Here is a 24,762-nt window from a genome sequence, read left to right as displayed (position 1 = left end):
TCACTCCATAGTTTGGTTTCCTCTTCCTTCACAGCTCCTCTTCCGCTCCTTTTCTTGTTCCCTTCCTCCTCCTCATATTTCTCCCCTCTTTATTCCTTCTCCTTGTGCCCGTGAATTTGTCTGAGGGTCGGTGCTTGAGTATGTATATTGTCTAAGGGTAAGTGACTGTGCGTGCATGTCTACCTAGGTATCCTCAAGTGTGATTCTGGGCAAATATGTTTGTGGCATGCGAAGTGACAACCCCGGGGCCTATACTGCTTCATCTTTTCTTCTTTCTCGTGTGATTTGGGCTGAGAGCTGCAGTCGCTGGGGTCTCCTGGGCTTGCTCGTATGCGATCCCTAACGCTGCAGTGACAGTAGCCACTCTGCAGTGTCTTGAGTCAACTGAGCTCATTTTTCCTCCCCTCCCCACCACCAGACTGTGGCAACTGCTGCTACCGTAGACTTGTACTCTCTGGCCCTTCACAGCTTTAAGGCAGGGATTCCCGGCGGTAATGGCAACGGTTCCCTGGTATGCTCTCATTCTTCTTGTCTGTCCAAGTTTCATCTGCTGGTGGGGCAGAAAGTGACACTTATTACTTGTAAAACAAATAAAGGGAGAGAAAAATAACGTGATCTCCCCCTTGAAGTTGTAGAAAAAATAAACACTAAATTAATTTAAAGATATATTTAATCCGATTGCTAGTGCAATACAAGGTAAGAAATAAAATGATAAATATAGGTGAATTGAACAGAACAAATGAACACTCCTGATCCATATATATTTCTATGCAGTCCACAGTCCATCTGGTCTTTCCAATTTAGCAAGAGCCAAACAACCGTGACAGGCTAAGGTAGTGTTGGGAGGTTATCAACACACTAACTGCATATAACATATGTACGTCGTGGAGCAGTTCAGTTACAATTTAAACATTTCTCATCAAGAGAAGTAGTCATGGAGCTGTTCAGTTACAATTTAAACATTTCTCATCAAGAGAAGTAGAGACCTAAAAGAAGAAACCTAAATGAATCAAATTATACAATTCTAAATTTTAACTAGCATAGAAATAAGCCTTTAAAATTATGCTTTGCTAAACGTTTTCCAGCTGAAAAAAAAATAGCAAAGGCCCAGGAATAGCTATCAAAGGGCTTAATTACTGAAGACAATGTGGAAGAGTCAGCACACTAGCAGAGTATGTCAGACCACATCCAATTACTTTATCTTAATGCTATGTACTGAGAGAGTCTAAGCTCTCAAAAAAATACTACTACTGATTTGGCCCATTATTGTAGAATGGGAATAGGGTGTACTGTGTGGAAAAGTTCAGAGTAGCTACAAAAACTCAAGATATCAATAAGGCATAGCTAATAAGCTCTATATAGCTAGCACTGCAAAGTCAGCTTCCATTCCAACTGGCAATTACCTAAGGAAGATATGGGAAGAACACAGATTTCTAAATGATTCACTCACTGCCTAATCAGGTAACGACACGGTTTCTGACTTTTGTGTAAGTTGGATTGAAGTTGAACATTACAAGCCTGTGAGGTGCAAAAAATGAACACACTGAAAAAAAGATTCAGAGTAAAAGGATGAAGGCAGGCAGAGTGCATAGTGCTCAAACACATGAATTTAAAAGGATACATAGGTGGTAGATGGAAGGAAGGGGAAGCACAGATAGAGTCTGGAATAACAGTACTTTGCACTTAAGACTATGTTTTTCCTACTTTTTCTTGATTCCCTAGATTATTATGCAATTAATTTGTCTTGTATTCTCCTGAAGAAAGGCCAGCCGATCTCACCCTTTACAATTCTCCATTGAAAAGCCTCTATTACAAAAACGTTGAGGTCCTGGAAGGGAAGAGGGCAACCACGGTTAAACCAAAGTGCCCTATGAGGGGCACAGTTAATATCTGAAAAGATTCTTTGGCAGGATGCTGTACGGCCAAAACCTTTTTAGTACAGTTTTAACTGCCAAACAGCTAAGTCCAAAAATGACTGTGGTACAATTCTGTCAAAGGGCAGGTGGTGTGAATAGACTAACTGCTGAGGGACACAAGCCTCTCAGGACAAATGACTGAACTGCACACTCAATTTTATGATGTTGAACAGTGTATTGTCTTCTACTGGATTTATATTTTACCTTTTAAAAGCGAGAATTAAAATATTAACAGTTAAAACTTGTCCTTTGACCTTCAAATGCACTGGGGCTCAGATGGCTTCCTTCCCTTCAGTAGCTGGCAGAGGGTATAAGATTTTTATTTCCCCTTATAGTACACAGATATGTCCATGAGTAAGTTCTAAAAACACAAAAATGGCAAAGATATGACCCAGAGAGAAAGAAAGTAAGGATGCAAAAAAAAAAGGGATTCAAGAGTATTGTTCTTTTCGCTTGGTAAAGCAAGTGAGAACGGGAAAACTAAAAACTTAAAAAATATTAGAAAAAGGTAAAGAAAAATGTTCCAAAATGTACACACATCCCTTCAGGAATCAGGAACCCAACAGTCTGTGTTATTTTGTGGCAGCTTTCTGATGGACCAAAAAAAAAAAAAAATCTTCACATTTCTTAATCTTCAGTTTCATATCTGAGAAGAGATACAAATTACACTGACTTCAATATTGTTGCCAAGAGCAATATTAATCTTTACGCAACAAAGAAATAAATTACTTGAACTAACTCTAATGATAATTTCTGATGTTCTGACAGCAATTAACTTTCCACTTTTATAGAAAAAGGACTGTCAAAGAATTACTCATTTTAAAATGAATTGTTCTCATGCGAGAAAATCCTCAGCACACACGTTCATAGATACATTTTTATTTGTATATGTCTTTACTCACTGATTTCGACTGAAATAACTCAGGGGAGGCAGCATGGTGTAGTGGGAGAGTGCTGCTCTGGAAGCCGGAGAACCAGAGTTCGAATCCAAGCTCTGTTATCGGCCTTCTTTGTGACGATGGATTGGTCACTTAACCTTTCTATACCTCAGTTTCCTCCTCTGTAAAATGGGGAGAACTCCTGCCTTTCTACCTACCTCAAAGGCTTGTTGTGAGGGTAAAAATTGGATAAGTAATGTTACGGCGCTTTGGGAATAAAAGCATTATACAAAAATCAACTAGATATATTTGTACTACTTTCTATTATATCCTAGTTCTACCTCCTGCCTCCACTATTAGCAAGTAATATATTTCCATCGGCCTCTCGCGTTAGGTTTGTTTGCTCCTTGAGGGCAGGGAACAGGTGTCATGCTTCCATTGTACTCTCTGAAACAGGGCTGAACTCAAGAGCTCAACACACACCATTAATTGATGCTGTGTATTTACACTCGAAAAATCTGAAAACGAAATCTGCTTCCCTACCAACTCTACTTCCTGTCACTGTGGACAGTCTGTTTACTAGAACAACACTGCTGTTGGCATTACTTTTTTCTTCTGGATAGGAGGGGAAAGAAAGATGGGCAGGAAATCAAACAGAGATTAACAGAACTCACTTTGCAAGTCTTTTCCGTAAGTCTTTTATTTGGTCATTCTTCCTGGTGAGAATCTCTTTCATATTACGATATGCTGCTGTTTGTTGGAATTTCTTCTCCAGTTCCTGTTCATTGAAGGATGTCCATCCGATTGGGACATTGTAATGGGAATTTAAAAATTAAAGAAAGAATTTACTTTATCATAAAACTGGATTTTCCCCTTTAACTTTAAATCATTAATCGACAGTATTTATTGAGCACTTGCTATGTGCAGAGCACTGTATTGGCCCTTGGGAGAATATACTATAACCGAGTTGGTTGACACATATCCTGCCCACAATGAGCTTACAGTCTAAAGGGGAAGAGAGACACAAATACAAATAATTTATAATTTATAGATATGTACATAATTTAACTATGTATGTTCAACTATGTTAAAAATTTTAACTTGATTTCTTCATTCACACTGTTGTTCCGTTCATTTCAATTGCTAGTAAAATAAGGTTTTGTTTAACATGCTAAACGAAAAGGCAAAATGTTACACAATAATCAACAAAATTTCAACACAACAATTAAATTCCTTTCTATGTGCTACACTCACACATGGGTCAATACACTAACCACTAAAAATCTGACCAGAATTATGACTGAAACATCTGAAAAGCACATTTAATTTTACTGCGAACCAATGCCAACAGTGTTCTGTAATTTCCCCCAAAAGTAAAAATCGATAAATCACTGAAATTTTGCAACAAGTCTTTCAGTAAACTTCTACTCCCTCTAGTGGATACTTGAAGGGGAGGAAAAAAACAAAAACCTTAATATTCAGACTGGAAAATAATTTGCACATACTTTTAAAATTGTCTAAGTGGGGAAAAGGGAGATTTATCCCTGAAGCCAAGAGTCCCACCGACTGCTACTTTGAAAATTAGGTGAAAGTTACAGAAATGCTCTAATTCAGGCAGCAAACAATTTTAAAAATCATTTTTTTCCAGACTTCTGCTTGATTATGGAAGTAGTGGGGAACAGGAGAGAGATGAAGAGAGGAAGCTGGAATAGCAAATCATTTAGGGTCTCTGGCCCAGGAGAAGATGGGAAGCTGGGGGAGTCGGGGAGGATATGCGAGGGAAGTAACCTAACAGTGGGACTTACCTCCAACTTGCGAGTGTCCCAACTCTTGTCATTAGCAGGAGGGGCCCCCTGCCCATTTGGACTGCTCTCCCTGGGTCTAGAAGAGTTCTGCTTTCCAGCTAGAAACTTCAATGTGTAGGCCCATGGTTTCAGGGAGCTTGTGTCATGTCATTTCCTGCTAGTGCTGTGATCCTGGATTTGAAATTTCTAGCTGGGAAGTGGGAGCTCTCCCAAACAGAGGGGCTGCAGCCAAGGCCTGAGTGACAGCGGTGGAAGATGAACCAAAGAGATCACACTACGCTACCACCTCCCCAAGAGCATGCGTGATCCACAAAGCAACTGATTAGCCACTCATCAATCAATGGTAATTATAGAGTGCTTACTACAGAGCTTTGTTCTAAGAGTTTGGGAGAGTAGAATACAACAGGGGATGGTAAGGCAGGGAATGTGTCTAATTCTGCTGTACTGTACTCGCCCACGGGCTTATACAGTGCTCTGCAAATAGTAAACACTCAATAAATCCCACTGATTGACTGAACGGAGCTGGCAGATAAGTTCTCTGTCCACCAGGAGCTTAAAGTCTAGAGGAGAAGACAGACATTAAATACATTATGGATATGTACGTAAGTGCTGTGGGGCTGAAGGTGGGGTGAATACCAAGTGCTTAAAGAAAACAGATCCAAATGCATAGGTGACACAGAAGGGAGGGGGAGTAGGGGAAATGTGGCCTTAGTTGGGGAAGGCCTCTTAGCAGAAATCTGAATTTCAGAAGGGAGAGGGAGTAGGGGAAATGTGGTCTTAGTTGGGGAAGACCTCTTAGCAGAAATCTGATTTTCATAAGGCTTTGAAGATGGGGAAAGTGGTGGTCTCTCAAATAAGTGGGAGGGAGTTCCAGGTCAGAGGGAGGATGTGGGTACGGGGTCAATGGCAAGACAGAAGAGATCAAGGTACAGTGAGTAGGTTGGTGCTAGAAGAACAAAGGGTACGGGCTGGGCTGTAGTAAGAAATCAGTGAGATAAGGCAGGAAGAATGGACTTCACATAAAATCAAACTCTTTTCACAACACCTCTTTCTAAAGCAAATATTGAAAATGCAAAATATATTTGCAAACACTGTATACTTGTAAACGTTGTTTAAAGGATTTACTAACAAGTTAATTATGGAACTTCAAGAACTGTGAGGCTGCATTCAATTTTGCAGGTCTCCACAGACTATTTAGCCTTGAAAATAGAGGTAGCCCAATCCTTTAAAATTATTCATAGCCCACAAATAGAACCTGTCTTGATTATACTTCAGACATGTTAAACCTCAGGAAAAAACAAAAATGAACACGAAACCATAACTTTATACATCTAACACTAACCTTTTCAGTCAAGTGCAATTGTTCTTGAACCTTGAGTAAGTCATGTTTGCTTGTCACTAAGTCCTCTTCCAAAGACTTTTGATTTTCAGCAGTGTCATTTAGTGTTCTCTGGAACTCACTTTTCAAAGCTGCAACTGTGTCTTCCAAGTTACTAATATCTTGTGATTTTATAACGGCCTTCCAAAGAGAAAGGCATTAAATGACTTTTAGTGGCAAGCCTTCAAGTGTAACATTTCAAAGACTAACATTACATATTTTACAGCAAACTGTAAGAAGCAGTGTGGCCTAATGGATAGAAAATATGTTTGGGAGTCAGAAGAACCTGGGTTCTAATCCTGACTCTGCCACATGTCTGCTGTGTGACCTTGGGTGAGTCACTTCACTTCTCAGTGACTCAGTTACCTCATTTGTAAAATGGGGATTAAGACTGTGAGCCCCTTGTGGGACATGGACTTTGTCCAACCTGCTTAGTTTGTATTTACCGCAGCACTTAGTACAGTGCCTGGCACACAGTAAGAACTTAACAAATACCATTAAAAACAAAACAAAAAACTGAAATGTTAACACTAGTTTACAGCATAGTTTAATCATAACGAGTTGAAATAAAGTAGAGGGTAGGGAAGAAAGAAAAGAGGGTGTAAAAGAGGGTATATCTGGCTGGTGGAATCCTAGGGAAGTTGAATCCCAATGGAGAATGGGAAGTGTACATTTTACCCTGGAATAGGAGTCTTATTCTGTGAAAATGGAAAGTTGAAGGACTAATTTACTTTTTGGTCTCCTTGGACAATCTGTAAATCTTTCAGTGCGTGTTCAAGTTTTGACTTCTCATCCAGTAAACTGGTAGCCTGGAATGAATTCGAAATCAAAATCAAGGTAAATAAATTAAAGCATAATTCTTTACAGCAAAGCTGTTATATCATTTGCACTTACCTGGACTTCTACAGTCTTGAGTCTTGACTTCAATTTTTCATTCTCTTCTTGGAGCCTTGTAATTTCCTTGGTGAGAAAAGTAGTAAAATTACTAGGAATAGTACTGAAAGTAATGAAATTAAGTATTTTAAAAATTGTATTACTCAAAATGTGTATTACTATATTTGTGTTAGGACTAGGTACGTTGTTCGGTACGTTTTCTTTAGAGAAAAGTCAGGGAGTATGTGATGTCCTAAAGATTCATGTTCTGGCCCTGGGGCGGCCTCCGTGGATGATTAGGAGCTGCATTCCAGGATCAGAAATGGATCCTGACTTTTTCTTATAGCATCCACCTCTAGGCGACAATTGGGCTACTTTTAGGCAAGGTGGGAGAGTTAAAACAATTTAGGAACTGGAGCAAATAAAAAGTGTCCAATCTGCTTATAAATATGAAGTTTAAAAATGACATTTATACCTTGTTTAGAAGTTCAGATATTCCAACTTCATTAAGTGGAGCAAGTTTTGGCTTCAGGTTCTCTAAAGTAGACTAAAGCAGGCATAAGTAAAAAAAAATTAACAAAAGTCAGCCTTGCTATCAAAAATAATAGGATTTACCTTATTTTTTTTTAACACTCATAAGAAACAGAACAAAGACGCAAGAAGTAAAGACTGACCCTTCCAGTGGATAATGTGAGTCCCACTGAAGAATAACTTGTGAAGTGGGTGAAAGAAAATACAGCAACATCTGCTGTTGAGAAGCACTCACAAAGATTTTCACAACAGTTTCTCTGTCCTATAAATCTTTTCAAATCAATCAATGATACTTATTGAGTACATACTATGTGCAGAGCACTATTCTAAGCACTTGGGAGAGTACAGGAGAATTACAGGACACGTTCCCTGCCCATAACGAGCTTATAGACTAGAGGATGTTCAGATGTCCTCTGAATTTGAATACATTTCCAAAGATAAAAATGTTAAAAATAATTATATTGATATGTACATGAACGTAGCTGATAAAACCAAAGGATGACCAACAATAGCTTCCATTTATAATGTATTCCCACTCTAGAAGACTAGTCTAGTAAAAATGCTAAATATTCACTCTCAATCATACAGGAAAAAAATTAGCTTTCATATTTAAAAAAAACAACACCAGAGGCAATAAAAACTGACGCAGATTCTCAGAGGTTGCCATTTCTCTTCATCGTTCCTCTGTATTTGTCCATAAAGTTTAATTATTAATGAAAAGGTTACCTGGGCTATGAAAGATTTTCCCTTATGCACAAAGGACCCTATCAAATTTAATATTTTTCAATTTGTAGAATTTAGTCTAGAACGACTAACCCATACCTTCTTTTTTGAAGATGTAAATTCTGCATTTTCAAACTCAGCAACTTGTTCTAGAAGTTCTCTTTAAGGAAGAAACAAAAACATATTTAATATGAAAGCAACAATTTAGGAAAGGTGTTGCATATTCCATATTTCGTTCCTTCAATACCTTGGAGATTATGGGATCGTATAGGATGAAGGTGATAAACAAAAGTATGCTTTATTTATCACACTTCTGTCACAATATGTGTAAAGGAATTTATTCCTCCAATATATGAAATAATCATTCCCAGGAGGAGCAAAAACTAGACATTTAAAATACATTTGTAGTAATCATACCTATGAAGAGAGATCTGCTCATACAAAAGAAGCTCCCTTCCTCTCAGCTACCTAACCACTGCTGCAATAATGCCCGTAAAATGCTACCCTAAGGGCTTGAAAAAGTGAACATGCCAAAAAAGCAACTAGTTATGCACCCCTGCAACAACTCTGCAATAAACATTTCCAATTCTGATTTTTTAGAACTCAAACACACACGGTGCACAACTACTCTGTTCTAAAAACAACTTCCTGTCACTTTTTTCTTGAGAAAACAAATTTATTTGGGGTTTCTCTTACTATTCTGTAGATGTTCTTATTAAATGTGAGCATTAAAAATAAAAAAATCTAAACTAATTATGAATATAATCCCCAATACATTTATTTTTATAGTAGTCTCAACAAGAAAACAAATATGGTACAGCCAGAGTATTTTCCTCTCTATTTTTCTCCTAGGATATTTTTATTCAGAAGTATGCTTTCTAAATAAAGGTCAAAGCCCACCCTCTTAATTTACTCTCTTGCAAAATTCCACCTTGCCTATTGATTTTTAGCCAAATAATTGTTAAAGATCACTGATATGACTTGAATGAAGTGAATGAACGAATAGCAGTAATGTTTCCACACCTCTGTTAATATAATACTTTTCATAAACTTGCCCCTACCTCCCTAAAAAAATTCTAATTTTTGACGCAGTCATTTTTAAGGGGAAATTCTTCTAATAATCTTGAAAGGCTACATTACCGGTTTTCCAGCTCAGAAATGTCAGTTTGTAGTTTAAGGTACCATTTTTCAGCCTGTGAAAAGAGTTGTCGTAGAAGTAATACATTTGTATATGCAGTATTAATGAGTTCGGATTCCACTTCACTGTGAACCACCGACTGCAAGTCATTCAGCACTTCAAATACTTCGTCTATCGTGAAGGTCTCATCCACTAGCCTATATGGGGGAAAAAGATCAATAACACTTCTGAACAAAACCACACAAATAATTATTAGAACAAAACTCCAAGTAAGAAAATTACAAATGGCCAAAGGACTGCAGTTTATGCTCACCTCATAAAACAGTACTTCTATATTAGATGAGAAAAATGTGAATTATCTTCATAAGTTCATACTGTCATAAAAAGTCCCAAATGCAACATCTTCTTTTCTCTCACCTGAATCTCTCTATTCCTCCCATTCTTAGCATTTTGTTCATTAAAAGCTTTTCTACTTTGCCTTGATCCCATCACCTCCTGGGCCTCGTTGTGGGCAGGAATGTGTCTTTTTGTTGTTGTATTGTACTCTCCCAAGAGCTTAGTATAGTGCTCTGCACACAGTATGCGCTCAATAAATGCAATTGAATGAATGAATGAATTCTTGATCTTTGATTGATTTCCGGTACATTTGAATAAAACAACACAATGTTTTAGGACCCTGCCTTTTTTGGTGAAATAAAAGAATTAAATCAATAATTAGGATGCATTAGCAGAAAGGAATGAAAATTCACAGTATTTTAAATACTTGTGGGGGGAGTTTTAGGTGTTGTATTCTTTTGAATTGTTTTGTCCCATTACCCACTCATCATTTAATGTCTTTATAGCTATCCCTTAGATATCACAGTCATCTACTGTTCCCAGACCCTGCCTCCACTCTTCTGAGCAACTCTGATGTCTTTTCACCTTCCTTCTCTCTTTCTTCTCACATACTAATCCTCAGGGACTTCAACATTACTATGGATGTCCCCAATGTCCCATTCCCCCCGCTCCCCCACACACCGTTCATTCATTCAATCATATTTATTAATATTAAGCACTTACTGTGTGCAAAGCATTATACTAAGTGCTTGGGAGAGTGCACTATATCAACAAACTGACACATTCCCTGCCCACAATGCGATCACACCCACTTCCTCTCGGTTTTCAATTCTGCTCCACCCAACACCAACTTGGTCATATAATGGATCTAAACTTCACTAGTACAGCGCTTTGGACACTGTAAGCACTCAGTAAATACCAGTGACTGATAGTTACTAGTTATCTCAACCTCCTAATCTGCCATTTAATCTGCCTCTCTTCCTCTGAAAAGTTTTCTCCCCTGCAGAGAGATCACCAATCTTTTAATCCCTCCCACTTATCCCAGGCCATCATGAACTCCTTCTTTAATGAAACAACTCCCTCAACCACCAGTGCCTCCTCTGATCTCGCATCTCCACATCCTAGAACTGGGTCAACTCCATAGTACATTTTCTTCACTCCTGAGTTTATGCTGCAGTGCATTTTTGGTGAAAATCCAAACACCAGACCAACTCTGGCCACTTCCAAATAATGTTTATTTGCTATGCCGCTACCCTCTCTTCTGCATAGCAACATTACTTCTCCTCCCTAATGGTCTCCAACCATTATTTCTGACATTCAACTCTCTCCTGAAGCCCCCAGGTCCTCCACCTCCTCCATCCCTTGGCTTGGATGACCTTGTCAGCTGTCATTTCATTTTTTTTTGTAAAAAATGAAAACCATTAGGCTGATCTTTCCAAAGTCCCTCCCTGTTTCACCACCCTCAAATCCACTCTCTCTCCCTTTCCTGATAAACCTCAAGAGATCTGTCTGCTTTCAAACTCTATCCCTTTTAACCCACGCTAGAGAAGCCCCTCACCTCTTAAAAACACGTAATCTTCTACCCTCCCTGACTGCCATCCTCAATGGCTCATTCTCTAATGGCTCCTTCCACTTTGTCTTCAAACAAGCCCCACACTAAAATAAGCAAGAAACAAAGAAAAACCAAAAAATAAAACAAACTTCTCTGCATCCAACTGCATCTTCCAACCATTTGTCCCTCCCTATCCAAACTTTTCGAATGAATTGTATATACCGTTGCTTCCATGTCCTCTTCTCCAGCTCCATTCTTGACACTTTACAATTTGGTTTTGCCTTTGACTCCACTGAGTCTGCACTCCCCGTGGTCACCAATGACCTCACTGCCAAATCGAACAAACTACATTCTCCTAATCCTGCCCATGACATTGTAGACCAATTTTTTTCTTGTAGAAACATTATCTAACCTTAGTTCTACTGATACTATTCTTTACTGGATCTCCTCCTTGGGGAACTTATTTGCTCCTACGGCTTCAACTGCCACTTTTTACGGGGCTGACATCTCACCTCCTCTGCCATCTTGTATTTCCTCCAGACTTCTAAACACCTTAAGCGCAATATGTTTAATATTTACCTCCCAAGTCCTTTCCTCTACCTAAGTTTCCCATCACAGTTGATGACCCCACCTTTCTCTCCATCTCTAAAGCCCACAGCCTTGTATTATCTTTGACCCATTCCTTTCTTTCAAACCCCATGTTCTCGCTATAGCTACTGTAAGTTGGATTTCCTCCAGGACATTTCCTGGATCTGTCCCTTCCTCTCCATTCATATGGCCAGCACCCTGCATTAGCCTCCTCACTGGTCTCCTTGTCTCATGTCTCTCCCTGATCCAATTTGTATTTATTCCACTGCCTGGATCATTTTTCAACAACATAGCTCTTCAGACAACTCCTCATTTCTCAATAAACTTTCAATGGCTACCCATTCCTTTCCATAATAAATATCCTGACCACCGCTTTAAAGGCGCTCAATCAGTTCTCTTATTACTACCTATCCACTTTCTTCCCCTTCTACCCCTAGCTTGCCCTCTCTGTTCCTCTCAAGTTAACTTATATCATTATGCCTCATCCTTGTTTTTCCCACCTCCAACTCCTTACTCACCCCTTTCTGCCTGCCTGGAACTCCCTCCTCTTCAAATCTCCCAGAACCCAGGTCTCCCCACCTTCAAAGCCCTTCTGAAATCTCAACTTCTTTGGCGACCTTCCCCAATTAGTTGTTTTTTCTCCCCTGGTTATCTCTCCATTTAACTACCTCAGCATTTCTGTGCCAACTATATACTGTTTATACACAACCATCTGCTGCACTTCCTTGTGAACTGTCTAATATACCCTATTACTTAGCACTCACTTTTCTACACATCTACTTTCCCTTCCTCCTATCTGTAAATTATTTTGATCTCCCCACCCTAGATTGCAAACTTCTTGAAGGCAGGCATTGTGACATACTCTATTGAATTTTCACAAGCACTTTGTACAAAGCTCTACCCACAAATGTTTGCTCCCTACATCTTCGGGGACTTATATCTATTTCACACAGGTTTTTGGCAAAACACAGGTTTTCTTAAAATTTCTACCTTTTTGTCTCCCTTCAACTCCCTATATAATAATAATAATAATAATGATGATGATGGCATTTGTTAAGCGCTTACTATGTGCCAAGCACTGTTCTAAGCGCTGGGGGGATACAAGGTGCTCAGGTTGTCCCACATGGGGCTTACAGTCTTAATCCCCATTTTACAGATGAGGGAACTGAGGCACAGAGAAGTGATTTGCCCAAAGTCACACAGCTGACAAGCGGCGGAGCTGGGATTTGAACCCACGACCTCTGACTCCCGAGCCCGGGCTCTTTCCACCACACCATGCTGCTTCTCTGCATCTCTTTCTCTTTGTCTGGTATTGTTTATCTAGATCTCTCCTACTTTCTCACTTTTGTTCCTCTGCATGAGATTAGACTGTAAACTCTGAGGGCAGGAATTGTGTCTACCAACTCTACTGTATTCTTCCAAACGCTTAGTACAGTGCTCTGCACAGAGTGAGCCCTCAAATACCACTGGTGGACCGATAGGTTGGGTGTGTAGAGATTACGCCTTACCCTAGATTTCAAAGCCCGGCATGTTCCCTATCATGTCCTCCAGCAAATGAAGCAACAGCAGACCACTGGGCAGACGAGAAAGCCCGCTGTTGGGTAGGGACTGTCTCTATGTGTTGCCGACTTGTACTTCCCAAGCGCTTAGTACAGTGCTCTGCACACGGTAAGCGCTCAATAAATACGATTGATTGATCAATTGATTGACTGAAAGACCTGTACATGTGTAGCAGTTCCAAGGTGATTTCTGGAACTACAAGTTCCAGCACTCTTGGGGCCAACGCCATCTGGCACTGAGGTTGACCTCTGTAGATCGTCCCAGGGCATCAAACTAGATTAAGAGCTGGTGTTTCTGGGGAAAGCACTGGTCCCACTAAGCACTGTCCCAGTTTGACCCAAGCCCCAGGCCCCAGGATTTCAGTCCCTGCCAGGCTTGTCTCCTTGACTGCGCAGGTCCCGATCAAGAGAAAGGTTGGTGCAGCTATACCTAGTCAGTCATTTCTCATCACACCATGTCTTATGTATCATTCATTCATTCAATCGTATTTATTGGGCGCTTACTGTGTGCAGAGCACTGTACACAGTGCTTGGGAAGTACAACCACTCTCCCAACTGAACAAGATAGTCAACTGGGACTCTAAACATCCTACACACTATTACTCCAGAATACCTAGTAAAGTGCTGTTCTTACACAGTGAGCACTCAGTGAACTCTTGGTGGTAGTGATAAAAATTCTAAAAGTATTTTAATATGACAGGGGTATCCCGACACCGGCTACTAGAAAGCATCAGTGCCTTTTGGCTTAGAGTTGCTTGTTTCTAGTTCTCTGGTACCTGCTGTCTTTAAGGTCCTGGAAGCAGGAATCTACAGTCTTGAGTCTCAAGCCCCGCTTTGAACGAGCAAACCGCATATAATTGATCACTTCATTTTGATGGTGGTCGTTAAGGCCCAGCTCTGCCTGAAAAGGAAATGTTTTCAATTATTACTATTATTCGAGGCAATGTTCAAAGAAATGATACATCTTTAATGGGAACAAAAACTACAACTGCATTTGACTTAGACATTTCCAATATAATAATACTAATGATGATGGCATTTATTAAGCACTTACTATGTGCAAAGCACTGTTCTAAGCGCTGGGAAGGTTACAAGGTGATCAGGTTGTCCCACGGGGGGCTCACAGTCTTCATCCCCATTTTATGGATGAGGTAACTGAGGCACAGAGAAGTGACTTGCCCAAAGTCACACAGCTGACAATTGCCAGAGCTGGGATTTGAACCCATGACCCCCGACTCCAAAGCCCGGGCTCTTTCCACTGAGAAACGCTGCTTCTCTCCACAGAAAGTTTTCTAAATGTGGGTTGAAGATTAAGTTCCACTTGTTTCTGTTTCTGTTCTCAATTTCCAGTATAAAATATAATCAAATTATAAGAATATATGTGAGAAGCAGCATAGCCCAGCGGACAAAGCATGGGCCTGGGAGAGGGCCTGGTTCTAATTCTTGCTCTACCCAGTTCTTGCTGTGTGACCTCGGGCAAGTCCCTTCACTTCCTGTGCCTCAGTTTCCTCATCTGTTATATGAGGATTAAATATCCGTTCTCCCTCCTGCTTAGACTGTGAGTCCCATGTGGGACAGGGACTGTGTCCAACCTGGTAAACGTTTATCTAGCAGTTAGTATTCAGTAAGTGCTCAGTAAATACAATTGAATGAATCTACCCCAGCACTTGGAACAGTTCTTGACACAGAGTAAGCACTTAACAAATACTATATATTATTATAATTATGTACATTATAATAATATAATATACTATACCAATATAATAATAATATAATATAATATAATTGTATAGACTGTGAGCCCACTGTTGGGTAGGGACTGTCTCAATATGTTGCCAACTTGTACTTCCCAAGTGCTTAGTACAGTGCTCTGCACACAGTAAGTGCTCAATAAATACGATTGATGATTGATGATATTGGCTCAAATATATTTTCAAAACAGGAAAGGTATACACATCTGTGTGGGGCATGTTTAAAGGTATCCAACAGTAAAACAGGACCTCCTTCCCCTCCCCACAACACTTGTATATATGTTTGTACAGATTTATTACTCTATTTATTTTACTTGTACATATTTACTATTCTATTTATTTTGTTAATGATGTGCATCTAGCTTTATTTCTATTTATTCTGATGACTTGACACCCATCCACATGTTTTGTTGTCTGTCTCCCCCTTCTAGACTGTGAGCCCGTTGTTGGGTAGGGACCTTCTCTATGTGTTGCCAACTTGGACTTCCCAAGCGCTTAGTACAGTGCTCTGCACACAGTAAGCACTCAATAAATACGATTGAATGAATGAATGAAATTGAACATTTTGAGAATGTTAAGCTTAAAAGCATGCTCAGCAAGTACAGTATGCCAAAAGCAAAATCTGACCGCAAAGTAGAAACCACAAAATGATACCAGGCAAATTACACAGTAATAACTGCGGTATTTGTTAAGCGCTGTTCTAAATGTTGGGGAAGATACAGGACAATCAGGTCAGACACAATATCTGTCCCACATAGAGCTTATAATCTAAGTAGGTAGAACAAGTCCTGAATGCCCATTTTACAAATGAGGTAAACGAGGCATAGAGAAGTTAAGTGACTTGCCCAAGGTCACACACCAGGCGTAGGCATGTAGTGGAGCTGAGATTAAGTAAGTCTGCAGTAAGACGTGTTTAGAAGTATAAACGCTTTCCCAATGCCTTAAGGCATGGAGGGAAAAAAAAATAAAAAAGCACGAAGAAGCTGTGGAGACAATGGTGTTAGGTCTGCTTTTCATTATTAATAGATGGGTTTGGATTTACTATATTGAATACGAGAGTCACACATTGGGATGGATATCTCTAATGACAAAGTGGTGGTACTAATAGTATTTAAGTGTGCAAAGTGCTGGGAAAAAAATACAGACACATATCAACCATGGTCCCTTGGGTCCCCAGTTCTGCCACTTGTTGGCTGTGTGACCTAGAGCAAGTCACTTAACTTCTCTGTTCTTCCATTACCTCATCTGTAAAATGGGGATTAAGACTGTGAGCTCTATGTGGGACAGGGACTGTGTTCAACCTAATTAACCTGTATCTGTCTCAGAGCTTAGCAGAGTGCCTGCCGCATAATATGCACTTAACAAATGCCATTAAAAAAATAAGCCCAAATAACCTGACAAGAAATACCATATACATCCAGTTCTCCCAAGGGCAGGGATTGTAAAAATTAACTCTATTGCACTGTACTATCCCAAACACTGCACACAAAGTGCTCAACAAGTGCTCAACAAATACCATGGACTGCCTAAACATTCTGTTCTTTCCCAGGTGCTCTGCACACAAAAAGTGCTCAAATACTATCGAATTATTTTCATTTCTGACAAAAACTAATAGAAAAGCAGAACAAAACAATGACGCTTAACAAATGAGCAAGAGTCTCATGCTCATTATCATATGCAGACTTTGCCTTCAATGAAAGAAAGTACTCAATAACTACATGTTCGATAAATATCAAATTTAGGTCCATTCTCCCAAAGCAGACCAAGAAGGAAAGTTTTCTGAGAGCTTGATTACTCAGAAAGAAAAAAATTGAGGCAGAGTCTATAAATATTATCAGCCACTAAGATCTGCCTCCAACTCTTCAAAAAACATTGATTTCCCCTTGCCGGCAATGTTTTGAACAAAGTATGAAGGCCTCTTCTATTTTGCCCCTGAATTTGTCCAACCATAATTGGTCACAAATTGTATTCTGGTCTAATATATATTCTGTTTCATTAACCGACTTTTAAAAAGCCAACAAGCAACAACCATTAAATGGGTTTTCTCCAGAAGAAAGTAATTCAGTGAGGGCCTAAGGAAAATTCATTCTTCATTCAATCGTATTTATTGAGCGCTTACTGTGTGCAGAGCACTGTACTAAGCGCTTGGGAAGTACAAGTTGGCAACATATAGAGACGGTCCCTACCCAAGAGCGGGATCACAGTCTAGAAGGGGGAGACAGACAACAAAACAAAACATATTAACAAAATAAAATAAATATGTAAAAGTAAAATAGAGCAATAAATATGTACAAACATATATACATATATACAGGTGCTGTGGGGAGGGGAAGGAGGTAAGGTGGGGGGATGGGGAGGGGGAGGAGAGGGAGAGGAAGGAGGGGGCTCAGTGTGGGAAGGCCTCCTGGAGGAGGTGAGCTTTCAGTAGGGCTTTGAAGGGAGGAAGAGAGCTAGCTTGGCGGATGTGTGGAGGGAGGGAATTCCAGGCCAGGGGGAGGACGTGGGCCGGGGGTCGATGGAGGGACAGGCGAGAACAAGATACAGTGAGGAGGTTAGCGGTGGCAGAGGAGCGGAGGGTGCGGGCTGGGCTGGAGATGGAGAGAAGGGAGGCGAGGTAGGAGGGGGCGAGGGGATGGACAGCCTTGAAGCCGAGAGTCAGGGTTTTTTCCTGCTGCGTAGGTTGATTAGTAGCCACTGGAGATTTTTGAGGAGGGGAGTGACATGCCCAGAGTGTTTCTGCATAAAGATGATCTGGGCAGCAGCGTGAAGTATAGATTGAAGTGGGGAGAGACAGGAGGATGGGAGATCGGAGAGGAGGCTGATGCAGTAATCCAGTCGGGAGAGGATGCGAGATTGAACGAGCAGGGTAGCGGTTCAGATGGAGAGGAAAAGGCGGATCTTGGCGATGTTGCGGAGGTGAGACCAGCAGGTTTTGGTGACGGATTGGATGTGAGGGGTGAATGAGAGAGCGGAGTTGAGGATGACACCAAGGTTACGGGCTTGTGAGACGGGAAGGATGGTAGTGCCGTCAACAGTGATGGGAAAGTCAGGGAGAGGGCAGGGTTTGGGAGGGAAGATAAGGAGTTCAGTCTTGGACATGTTGAGTTTTAGATGGCGGGCAGACATCCAGATAGAGATGTCCTGAAGGCAGGAGGAGTATGAGCCTGGAGGGAGGGAGAGAGAGCAGGGGCAGAGATGGAGATTTGGGTGTCATCAGCGTAGAGATGATAGTTGAAGCCGTGGGAATGAATGAATTCACCAAGGGAGTGAGTGTAGATCGAGAACAGAAGGGGACCAACTGACCCTTGAGGAACCCCCACAGTAAGGGGATGGGAGGGGGAGGAGGAGCCCGCAAAAGAGACTGAGAATGAACGGCCGGAGAGATAAGAGGAGAACCAGGAGAGGACCGAGTCTGTGAAGCCAAGGTTGGATAGCGTGTTGAGGAGAAGGGGGTGGTCCACAGTGTTGAAGGCAGCTGAGAGGATAGAGTAGGAGCCGTTGGATTTGGCAAGCAGGAGGTCATCGGTGACCTTTGAGAGGGCAGTTTCCGTGGAATGTAGGGGACAGAAGCTAGATCGGAGGGGGTCAAGGAGAGAGTGGGCGTTGAGGAATTCAAGGCAGCGCGTGGAGATGACTCGTTCAAGGAGTTTGGAAAGGAATGGTAGGAGGGAGATAGGGCGATAACTGGAAGGGGAGGTGGGGTCAAGAGAGGGTTTTTTTAGGATGGGGGGAGACGTGGGCATGTTTGAAGGCAGAGGGGAAGGAACCAGTGGAGAGTGAGCGGTTGAAGATGGAAGTTAAGGAGGGGAGAAGGGACGGAGCGAGAAATTTCCTGAGATGAGAGGGAATGGGGTCAGAAGCACAGGTGGCCAGAGTAGCACTTGAGAGGAGGGAGGTCTCATCTGAGGATACTGCTGGGAAGCATGGGAGAGTAGCAGAGAGGGTTGGGAGCCGGGGGGTTGGAGAAGTGGGGGGAGTGACTTTGGGGAGCTCAGACCTGATGGATTTAATTTTATTAATAAAGTAGGAGGCCAGATCATTGGGGGTGACGGAAGGAGGAGGAGGAGGAGGAAAGGAGGAGGGGGAGGAGGAAAATGTGACCAAGGGGATAATGAAGGACGGGGAAAAAAAGGAGTTTCATTTAAAGAAGCAGTTTGGTCTAGGGGAAAGAGGGCACAGTTTAGGAGTGAGGAGACCTGGGTTCTAATCCCAGCTCTGCACCTTGCCCACTGTGCAACCTTAGGCAAGTCACTTAAATTCTCTGTAGAAAGAGCCTGGGCTTGGGAGTCAGAGGTCACGGGTTCCAATCCCGCCTCTGCCAACTTGTCAGCTGTGTGACCTTGGGCAAGTCAATTCACTTCTCTGGGCCTCAGTTCCCTCATCTGTAAAATGGGGATGAAGACTGTGAGCCCCACGTGGGACAACCTGATGACCTTGTATCTCCCCCAGTGCTTAGAACAGTGCCTTGGCACATAGTAAGCACTTAACAAATACCATTATCATTATTATTATTAAAATGGGGATGAAGACTATGAGTGCCACTTGGGACACCCTGATGAACTTGTATCCTCCCCAGTGCTTAGAACAGTGCCTTGGCACATAGTAAGCACCTAACAAATACCATTATCATTATTATTATTAAAATGGGGATGAAGACTATGAGCCCTTTGGTACATAGTAAGTGCTTAACAAATACCATTATTATTACTAAAATAGGGATGAAGACTGTGAGCCCTGTGTGGGACAATCTAATGACCTTGTATCTTCCCCAGCACTTAGAACAGTGCCTTGGCACATAGTCAGCGCTTACATACCATTATTATTATTATTAATAAAATGGGGATGAAGACTGTGAGCCCTTTGGCACATAGTCAAGTGCTTAACAAATATCATTATTATTATTAAAATGGGAATGAGGACTGTGAGCCCTGTGTGGGACAATCTGATGAGCTTGTATCTCACCCAGCACTTAGAACAGTGCCCTGGCACATAGCGCTTAAATACCATTATATTATTATTATTAAAATGGGGATGAAGACTGTGAGCCCCCCGTGGGACAACCTGATGACCTTGAATCCCCCCCAGTGCTTAGAACAGAGCTTGGCACATAGTCAGCGCTTAACAAATACCATTATCACTATTATTAAAATGGGGATGAAGACTGTGAGTCCTTTGGCACATAGTCAGCACTTAACAAATACCATTATCATTATTATTAAAATGGGAATGAAGACTGTGAGCCCTGCGCGGGACAATCTGATGACCTTGTATCTTCCCCAGAGCTTAGAACATTGCCTTGGCACACAGTCAGCGCTTAACAAATACCAATATTATGATGATGATGATGATGATCCCGGCTCTGCCAATTGTCAGCTGTGTGACTTTGGGCCAGTCCCTTAACTCCTCTGGGCCTCAGTTACCTCAACTGTCAAATGGGGATGAAGACTGTGAGCCCCCTGTGGGACAATCTGATCACCTTGTAACCTCCTCAGGGCTTAGCACATAGCACTTAATAAATGCCATTATTATTATTATTTTGGCATTTATTAAGTGCTGACTATGGGCCAAGCCCCGTCCTTGGCGCAGTTGGGCAGAGCTGGAGGCCTGAGGGCGCTGCAAAAAATGGGGATGAAGACTGTGAGCCCCCGGTGGGACAACCTGATCACCCTGTAACCTCCCCAGTGCTTAGCACATAGCACTTAATAAATGCCATTATTATTATTTTGGCATTTATTAAGCGCTATGTGCCAAGCCCTGTCCTAAGCACGGTTGGGCAGAGCTGGAGGCCTGAGGGGGCTGCAAAAAATGGGGATGAAGACTGGTGAGTCCCCTGTGGGTCAACCTAATCACCTTGTAAACTCCCCAGCGCTTAGCACATTGCACTTAATAAATGCCATTATTATTATTTTGGCATTTATTAACTGCTATGTGCCAAGCTGTGTCCTAAGTGCAGTTGGGCAGAGCTGGAGGCCTGAGGGGGCTGCAAAAAAATGGGGATGAAGACAGTGAGCCTCCTGTGGGACAACCTAATCACCCTGTAACCTTCCCCAGTGCTTAGCACATAGCGCTTAATAAATGCCATTATTATTACTTTGGCATTTATTAAGCGCTATGTGCCAAGCCCTGTCCTAAGCGAGGTTGAGCAGTACTGGAGGCCTGAGGGGCCTGCAAAAAATGGGGCTGAAGACTGTGAGTCCCCTGTGGGACAACCTGATCACCCTGTAACCTCCCCAGCACTTAGCACATAGCACTTAATAAATGCCATTATTATTATTTTGGCATTTATTAAGCGCTGACTACATGCCAAGCTGTGTCCTAAGTGTGGTTGGGCTGAGCTGGAGGCCTGAGGGGGCTGCAAAAAATGGGGATGAAGACTGTGAGCCTCCTGTGGGACAACCTGATCACCTTGTAAACTCCCCAGCGCTTAGCACATAGCACTTAATAAATGCCATTAGTATTATTTTGGCATTTATTAAGCGCTGACTATGTGCCAAGCCATGTCCTAAGCGCAGTTAGGCAGAACTGGAGGCCTGAGGGGGCTGCAAAAAATGGGGATGAAGACTGTGAGCCCCCTGTGGGACAACCTGATCACCCTGTAACCTCCCCAGCGCTTAGCACATAGCACTTAATAATTCCATTATTATTATTATTTTGGCATTTATTAAGCACTGACTATATGCCAAGCCCTGTCCTAAGCACGGCTGGGCAGAGCTGGAGGCCTGAGGGCGCTGCAAAAAATGGGGATGAAGACTGTGAGCCCCCTGTGGGACAACCTGATCACCTTGTAACCGCCCCAGGGCTTAGCACATAACACTTAATAAATGCCATTATTATTATTTTGGCATTTATTAAGCACTGACTATGTGCCAAGCCCTGTCCTAAGCATGGTTGGGCAGAGCTGGAGGCCTGCGGGAGCTGCAAAAAATGGGGATGAAGACTGTGATCCCCCGTGGGACAACCTGATGATCACCTTGTAACCTCCCCAGCGCTTAGCACATAGCGCTTAATAAATGCCATTATTATTATTATTTTGGCATTTACTAAGGTCTATGTGCCAAGCCCTGTCCTAAGCACGGTTGGGCAGAGCTGGAGGCCTGAGGGGGCTGCAAAAAATGGGGATGAAGACTGCAAGCCCCCTGTGGGACAACCTGATCACCCTGTAACCTCCCCAGTGCTTAGCACATAGCACTTAAAAAATGCCATTATTATTATTTTGGCATTTATTAAGCGCTATGTGCCAAGCCGTGTCCTAAGCGCAGTTGGGCAGAACTGAAGGCCTGAGGGGGCTGCAAAAAATGGGGATGAAGACTTTGAGCCTCCTGTGGGACAACCTGATCACCTCGTAAACTCCCCAGCGCTTAGTACATAGCACTTAATAAATGCCATTATTATTATTTTGGCATTTATTAAGCGCTGACTATGTGCCAAGCCCTGTCCTAAGCACAGTTGGGCAGAGCTGGAGGCCTGAGGGCGCTGCAAAAAATGGGGATGAAGACTGTGAGCCTCCTGTGGGACAACCTGATCACCCTGTAACCTCCCCAGTGCTTAGCACATAGCACTTAATAAATGCCATTATTATTATTTTGGCATTTATTAAGCGCTGACTACATGCCAAGCTGTGTCCTAAGTGTGGTTGGGCTGAGCTGGAGGCCTGAGGGGGCTGCAAAAAATGGGGATGAAGACTGTGAGCCTCCTGTGGGACAACCTGATCACCTTGTAAACTCCCCAGCGCTTAGCACATAGCACTTAATAAATGCCATTAGTATTATTTTGGCATTTATTAAGCGCTGACTATGTGCCAAGCCATGTCCTAAGCGCAGTTAGGCAGAACTGGAGGCCTGAGGGGGCTGCAAAAAATGGGGATGAAGACTGTGAGCCCCCTGTGGGACAACCTGATCACCCTGTAACCTCCCCAGCGCTTAGCACATAGCACTTAATAATTCCATTATTATTATTATTTTGGCATTTATTAAGCACTGACTATATGCCAAGCCCTGTCCTAAGCACGGCTGGGCAGAGCTGGAGGCCTGAGGGCGCTGCAAAAAATGGGGATGAAGACTGTGAGCCCCCTGTGGGACAACCTGATCACCTTGTAACCGCCCCAGGGCTTAGCACATAACACTTAATAAATGCCATTATTATTATTTTGGCATTTATTAAGCACTGACTATGTGCCAAGCCCTGTCCTAAGCATGGTTGGGCAGAGCTGGAGGCCTGCGGGAGCTGCAAAAAATGGGGATGAAGACTGTGATCCCCCGTGGGACAACCTGATGATCACCTTGTAACCTCCCCAGCGCTTAGCACATAGCGCTTAATAAATGCCATTATTATTATTATTTTGGCATTTACTAAGGTCTATGTGCCAAGCCCTGTCCTAAGCACGGTTGGGCAGAGCTGGAGGCCTGAGGGGGCTGCAAAAAATGGGGATGAAGACTGCAAGCCCCCTGTGGGACAACCTGATCACCCTGTAACCTCCCCAGTGCTTAGCACATAGCACTTAAAAAATGCCATTATTATTATTTTGGCATTTATTAAGCGCTATGTGCCAAGCCGTGTCCTAAGCGCAGTTGGGCAGAACTGAAGGCCTGAGGGGGCTGCAAAAAATGGGGATGAAGACTTTGAGCCTCCTGTGGGACAACCTGATCACCTCGTAAACTCCCCAGCGCTTAGTACATAGCACTTAATAAATGCCATTATTATTATTTTGGCATTTATTAAGCGCTGACTATGTGCCAAGCCCTGTCCTAAGCACAGTTGGGCAGAGCTGGAGGCCTGAGGGCGCTGCAAAAAATGGGGATGAAGACTGTGAGCCTCCTGTGGGACAACCTGATCACCCTGTAACCTCCCCAGTGCTTAGCACATAGCACTTAATAAATGCCATTATTATTATTTTGGCATTTATTAAGCGCTATATGCCAAGCTGTGTCCTAAGCGTGGCTGGGCTGAGCTGGGGGCCGGCGGGAGCTGCAAAAAATGGGGATGAAGACAGTGAGCCCCCTGTGGGACAACCTAATCACCCTGTACCCTCCCCAGTGCTTAGCACATAGCGCTTAATGCCATTATTATTATTTTGGCATTTATTAAGCGCTATGTGCCAAGCCGTGTCCTAAGCACGGTTAGGCAGAGCTGGAGGCCTGAGGGGGCTGCAAAAAATGGGGATGGAGACTGTGAGTCCCCTGTGGGTCAACCTGATCACCCTGTAACCTCCCCAGCGCTTAGCACATAGCACTTAATAATTCCATTATTATTATTATTTTGGCATTTATTAAGCACTATGTGCCAAGCCCTGTCCTAAGCACAGCTGGGCAGAGCTGGAGGCCTGAGGGCGCTGCAAAAAATGGGGATGAAGACTGAGAGCCTCCTGTGGGACAGCCTGATCACCTTGTAAACTCCCCAGCGCTTAGCACATAGCGCTTAATAAATGCCATTATTGTTATTTTGGCATTTATTAAGCGCTGACTATGGGCCAAAAGAGGTTGAGCAGAGCTGGAGGCCTGAGGGTCCCCACTTCCGGTGTCCCCTCAGGACTGGCCGTTGGGCGGCCATTGAGGGACCCTTGGGGGCGTCCTGTCCCGTCCCCTGAAGCCTTTTCCTCCTCCCAGGCCGCCATGGGCCCCGCTACTCACCATGGCGGGCGGCAGTTGACGCCTCAGTACAGGCCTCTCGTTGCCATAGTGACCGGCCCCTCCCTGGGAGGGCATCCCGGCGCCCCCATTGGTCCGCGCGGGGCACGT

General features: G+C 42.7%; 1 protein-coding gene across 1 annotated transcript; it reads right to left on the bottom strand.

Annotated features, from left to right (window-relative positions):
- Positions 1 to 652: 652 nt before the first annotated feature.
- LZTFL1 (leucine zipper transcription factor like 1) lies at positions 653 to 24,681 on the bottom strand. The gene is made up of 10 exons (XM_038740463.1): positions 24,655 to 24,681; positions 14,054 to 14,178; positions 9,245 to 9,439; positions 8,204 to 8,264; positions 7,326 to 7,397; positions 6,872 to 6,937; positions 6,709 to 6,786; positions 5,942 to 6,118; positions 3,469 to 3,572; positions 653 to 2,562 (listed from the first exon to the last, which is right to left on the bottom strand). The coding sequence occupies exons 1-10, from the start codon at positions 24,655 to 24,657 to the stop codon at positions 2,544 to 2,546; spliced, it is 900 nt and encodes a 299-aa protein (XP_038596391.1). The 5' UTR covers positions 24,658 to 24,681; the 3' UTR covers positions 653 to 2,543.
- Positions 24,682 to 24,762: the final 81 nt, after the last annotated feature.

Source organism: Tachyglossus aculeatus, chromosome 2 (assembly GCF_015852505.1).
Source record: "Tachyglossus aculeatus isolate mTacAcu1 chromosome 2, mTacAcu1.pri, whole genome shotgun sequence".
Classification (NCBI taxonomy): domain Eukaryota; kingdom Metazoa; phylum Chordata; class Mammalia; order Monotremata; family Tachyglossidae; genus Tachyglossus; species Tachyglossus aculeatus.
Note: the sequence above shows the minus strand (reverse complement) of the source record. Positions and strands in the feature narration are given on the sequence as shown.